The 5,628-nt window shown below is 40.1% G+C and overlaps 1 protein-coding gene across 1 annotated transcript; it reads left to right on the forward strand.

Annotated features, from left to right (window-relative positions):
• Positions 1-1,960: 1,960 nt before the first annotated feature.
• Positions 1,961-3,315, forward strand: LOC117546375 (zinc finger BED domain-containing protein DAYSLEEPER-like). Its single transcript, XM_034216586.1, has 3 exons — positions 1,961-2,163; positions 2,410-2,776; positions 2,875-3,315. The coding sequence occupies exons 1-3, from the start codon at positions 1,961-1,963 to the stop codon at positions 3,313-3,315; spliced, it is 1,011 nt and encodes a 336-aa protein (XP_034072477.1).
• The last annotated feature ends 2,313 nt before the right edge of the window (positions 3,316-5,628 follow it).

Genomic DNA, 5,628 nt, shown 5'->3' on the forward strand with positions numbered 1-5,628 from the left:
CAGTTCGGAGTCTTCATTTTTCCTATTCAAATATGTATCCATCGCTGTACGTCTTGTCACACACCTCTCGCGTGCATCACTAATTCTCTTGTCTTAAATTAACAAGGTCATTATTGTGCTACTGCCACCCACTGGGCAGGTCAGTCATGGAAGAGTATTTAATTACTTCGCTAGTCACTACATTGCAGGCACGGACGTGCGACCATGGCAAATTATTAGCAGTAACTAAATAATATATTTTTGGACTAATTAAGTGAAGTTGAATAATTTCCCACGGCACTCGATCTCTGACGGCTCTCACGGCTCACACAGAGTAATTAATATGCTTTATAAGGATCTGGAGATAAATGTTTAGTCTTCTCAAGCACCCACTATCAGATATATTGCTAAATTGTTTGTGGGACTTGATAATCACCTTCCCTGAATTTTACTCAGGTGTAACTAAAGTCTGATTTAAGGGTTTTCTATATTTCACATCATTAACTCAAATAAATATATTGGACTAAAAATACACGATTTACCTCTGTACTTCTACTCTACACTACAATTCAAAGTAGCATTAACCTGAAATAAGTAAAGTACAGTGCTTGAGTAAATTGTCTTAGCTACTTTACACCACTGCTGCCTATCACCTTTTCTGCAATGTCAAGCGAGTTTATCACAAGAGGTTTATCTTTTAAATAAACGTGTGTATTTAAGGTTGTGGTTTCGCTTAAATAGTTATCAAAATCAATAATTTCTTAACCTCATGTTGATCTGATTATGATGGATGGCTACTGCCATATTTGCTAAATTTGCCTCTGAACCTTGTAGGGCTGTACCCGAATATTCGACTATTCGAATATTCGTTCGTTGGTCAACTATTCGGGTTTCAATTTCATTATTCGGATATTCGTTTTTTTATTTAAAAAAAACAAACAATCTTTTTCAAAAAAAATAATATTTGTTTCTAAATGTATGCTATTAATAAAGCCGAATTGCCATATTCTTATATTATATTTATACTTTTGAATTGCACTGTTCAAATGCGGAAATATATACAATCTCAGCCTGTGCTCCTGACATCGCGTTCACTCACAGTCACGAACGCAAACGGCACGCTTCACCTCGCTTCACCTCGTTTCACACACCTGAACACAAAATGCCGAAGACTTCAGCTGTGTGGGACCATTTTAAATTGGATGACGGTAAAAAGAAGGCAGTGTGCCAAATATGTGATAAGAAACTGGCCTACCACGCTGGCACAACAACTCTGAAAAGTCACCTGGATGCTGTAAATACTAGCCTAGCTTAGCTTAGCTGTTGTGAAGTTGCCATGATGAAGCTGCTTTATCCGCCGTTTAAACAGTAACGTTACACATGATAAAAACGTGCACTTACTTTGCTTGGAAAATAGTTGCAAGCAAGGAACCAAATTGTTTTTTTATATTAGTTTTTTAATTGTATCCGAATAGTGAAAATAATAGGAGCAATGTGGGAACATCTGGGGCTAAGGCAATTATTGGCATAAAGTTGAGTAGCTCAGCCTAATAATAAATTGTGTCCATAGGTGCATCCCCACGCATCCCAGCCATCAACATCCTCAACAATACAGCAGACCCTACAGTTCCAAAAACCGATAACGGAGAAAAGAAAGATAGAGATAACAGATGCCATAGTAGATTTCATCGCTATGGATATGTGACCCATTTACATAGTTGAAGGAGAAGGCTTCAGAAAATTAATGAAGAAGATGGAGCCCGGCTCCACAGTCCCCAAACGCTCCAGTATTTTAGATGCCATGTCTCTGAAGTACAGCGATCACCGAGACCAAATTGTAACTCAGATTGAAAACTCAACTGCCGTAAGTTTTACAACGGACATTTGGACCTCGGTGCGTATGGAGGCATATATGGCTGTCACCTGTCATTTCATAACTCGGGAGTGGAAACTCTGTAACTTTGTTTTAGAAACCAAAGTAATGGAAGTAAACCATACGGGAGTAAACATTGCAGAACAGCTTGGAGAAGTGGCGGACGCCTTTGCCATTCCGAATTATAAGCGAGTAGCCGTTGTCCACGACAATGCCAGCAACATGAAGCTGTGCACAGAGACGCTGAAGAAAGAACCAGAGAAATGGGGCAACGTTCAAGGAGTCTACTGCTCAGGACACACGCTACAGCTGTGCATAAATACAGCCCTAAAACAGGACAGAATACGCCGCACAGTTGCGGCTGCCAGGAATCTCGTGGGACACTTCAGAAAAAGTCCAAAGGCTACAGCTGCGTTGAAAGACAAACAAAAGCAGCAGAATGTTGTAGTGCACACACTCACAAATGACGTCGCTACTCGATGGAACTCTACGTGTGAAATGCTTGAATGACTGGTGGAGCAACGATGGCCAGTGACAGCTGTTTTGTCAGATTCCAGCATCACGAAGAAAGCAGATCGCACCCTGGACCTGACAGCAGACCAGTGGAAACTAGCACAGGAGACAGCAGAAGTGCTGGGGCCTCTAATCACGCTCACAGAACTGCTATCTCAGGAGGAGAAGGTGTCGTTGTCTGCAACAATGCAAATGCTCTTTAACCTGAAGAGACGCCACCTGTCACCGAAGGAGGATGACAGCCCTGTCATCGGAGAAGTGAAGAAGACCCTCGTCACGGAGATCGACAGCAGATGGAAGCTGTCACTTTTGGAGCCCAGCAGCATCTACCTCCTTTCTTCAGCACTGGACCAGCGATTTAAGCATTTAAAATTCTTCACGAACGAGAAGAAGGACCTTGTCTACATTGAGGTTAGACTAATATTTTAAATTTAAATTATATTTACTATTATTATGCCACACTACTTTATCTTGTGCACGTGACTAATAAAATGCTATTTGATTTTAAGGTTGTCCGCCTGGCTGAACATCTACACCAGCGACAGACCGTTCGGGAGGTGGAAGGAGAGCCGGCAACAAGCGATAGAGAAGAGGAGACTGCCGTGCCACCCCCCAAAAAAAAGAAACAGCAGGATATGCTGATGCAGTCTGAGTCCGATGATGAAGAGGAACAAGAACACGATGGAGACAGCGCAAAGAAAGAGATGGAGAAATATTTGAGGGACACGACTACAATCCAGTCTGGCCTACTTGCATGGTGGAAGCACAACAGTGACCGGTATCCCAAACTGGCATGTGCGGCCAAGCACTGCCTTTGCGTTCCGGCCACTTCAACCCCGTCAGAGCGTATTTTCTCAAAGGCTGGCTACATCGTGAACAAGACAAGAAGTTCACTTTTACCTGAGAATGTGGATAAACTCATCTTCCTCGCACACAACATGTGTAGGTAGGCTGGTTTACGGCTTAGTCAAATGAAGCTTGCAACCTGATTTATTTGTTTATTTGAAAGATTGGAAAGAAATTGTTCGTTTCTTGAAGTGTATGCTGCTGTTATTGTTATAGCGCTCAATCGCGCTACCTCCCTTGTTCTATTTGTTACAGTTTGTTTTATTATAAAGCCAAGCCATTCATTTATTTGTATTTAAATTGTTCGTTTATTAAAATGTAATATTATTATATTTATTACAGTTCGTTCATTTATTTTTCATTCTTCATTTATTTAAATAGGACTGTTTACTGTATCGGTAACAAGTATTACACTGTTAGGCCTACTGTTACAGCTATGTTATTAAAAGTATTGTTGTTATAACAGAAATATGTGTTTTGTATCTTTGTTTGACTGTTCAGGTTGTAAAACGTTATAGACGGAATGTGGAACCAGATTTGGTCCCCGGGCGCTGCGCTGCGGCTGGGTTACATGCAGAGGACACATTTAGTTTTAATGTGTGCGAGTACTGAGACAATCAATAAATATAAATCGTAATAGTATGCTCTTTCTGCGCTTCTGCTTAACAGCGTGTTGTCAGGTGTCTCGGAGCGTGTTATGAAACCTTTTGGGAAAAAAAAAAAATTTGAAAAAAAAAATACAAATCTCTCCACACCGAATATTCAAATATTCGCTGCTGATTACTACCGACTATCCGGAGCCCGAAAAATGGTATTCGGGACAGCCCTAGAACCTTGACAAGTGCATGTTTCAAGGCTTATCAATTGACAACAGGAACCAGCTATTAAATAAAGCTCTTCTGATCTTAGCTGTCATGTGGGTATATGAATGCACACGTGTCAATAATGGGCAGCATGGGAAAATATAATTGATAAATGGAAAATATAATTGATAAATGTGTGAAAACTGCATTTGTCAATTATATTTTATTTATTTGATAAAAACCAATGTGTTTCCTATCCCCTAAACCTCCAGGGGTGTACACAGTTTAATACTGGCAACTTCTAATTATGAGAAATATACAAATGTATTTTAAATGTACAATTCCCAGTAGAGACGCTCCGTAGAACATGATGCGAAACACACAAATAGCGGGGGTGGACTCGTTTCAATCCTGTTTTGTCTTGTCGTCTGTGGTGGCTTGGCTGCGTTCCATTTTACGTGCCGTCGGTCGGCTGCTCGGCTGGAATCCACGTATTTCTGGATGATAGTTACGGCTGATAAGGTTTATTACTATATTATTTTGATATTTGTAACACCAAACCGATAGGAAAACCCCACAGCAACACAGAAAAGATGGTCTTAACATGACCCAAAGCTCTAGTTAATAAAACATAATTAAAATGAACTCTTATTTTGAAATGAAAAGAAACCGGTAAAACAAATACAGTTTCCTGTGATGAGCTGCTCCGACTCTCTGTCCTGACAGACTCCAAAAAAGTCAGACAATCAAACAAATAAATAAAAACAAGGATAATTGTGTCTTATTGATGACTAAATAACAATGTGTGGTTTAGAAAATAATAAAAAATGTGAAGGAAAAAAACTATGAAACAATACAGATTTCAGTATTCTGCAAAAAGATAGGAGCCAGTTGAGGTGGATCTGAAACATATTATAAATGTAGATCTATTAAATCATTAACTTCTCTTAAATGTTGTCCGTCATGATCCCGATGACTCAGTCAGCACAATTTACTATGGAGACCCTGTTTGAATCTGAAATAAAGATGGCTTAACAAACAATATTGCTTTGTGATGCAGGCCATATAACATCTAAACTGATGTTTCACCAAATCCACTAGCCCTAAATAAAGACTCTATGGGCAGAAACGCTCATTAACTCACTGTGGCTGCAGCTCGTCCAAAGCGGATCACAGTCAGATCATCGAGGTTCAGCTGTCTGTCGTATAGGTAAAACCCAGAGGAGGCAAACACTGCTGTGGCAAGAGCGGACACTTTGAAGAGTTGACCAGCCATCAGCGTCACTATGGAAGAAACAAACATGCGCAATAAGTTCACAAAGTCAAAGAGCTATAAAAGAGGCTCTTTTATGATTTTTGGGTTCTATAGGTTTATGTGCATGTAAATGGTCTGCAAAGGGTAAAATCCCTGTGTTCCCTCCACAAACTGCTGTGCTCATAGGCTTTATGGTTACAAGCTTTACAATTTTGGCCGCTAACAACTTAAGCTTAGATATCTTGCTTTCGGGCTCTCGGTTATCTGAGTTGAGCCTGCATAGAGTCTCTGTTTTCGTTACATTGGTGCCCAACAATTTTGACTGAAACTAGGCAAAAGATGAGAAACTTAGTTTGTCT

The sequence above is a fragment of the Gymnodraco acuticeps genome, unplaced genomic scaffold, assembly GCF_902827175.1.
Source record: "Gymnodraco acuticeps unplaced genomic scaffold, fGymAcu1.1, whole genome shotgun sequence".
In the NCBI taxonomy this organism is placed as follows: Eukaryota; Metazoa; Chordata; class Actinopteri; order Perciformes; family Bathydraconidae; genus Gymnodraco; species Gymnodraco acuticeps.

Excerpts from the sequence above, each read along its gene's own strand:
- LOC117546375 (XM_034216586.1), top strand. The coding sequence starts at position 1,961 with ATGGAAGTAAACCATACGGGAGTAAACATTGCAGAACAGCTTGGAGAA. Across the intron at positions 2,164-2,409 it reads TCAGGACACACGCTACAGCT|CATCACGAAGAAAGCAGATC; the intron begins GTGCATAAATAC and ends GTCAGATTCCAG. Across the intron at positions 2,777-2,874 it reads AGGACCTTGTCTACATTGAG|GTTGTCCGCCTGGCTGAACA; the intron begins GTTAGACTAATA and ends TTTGATTTTAAG.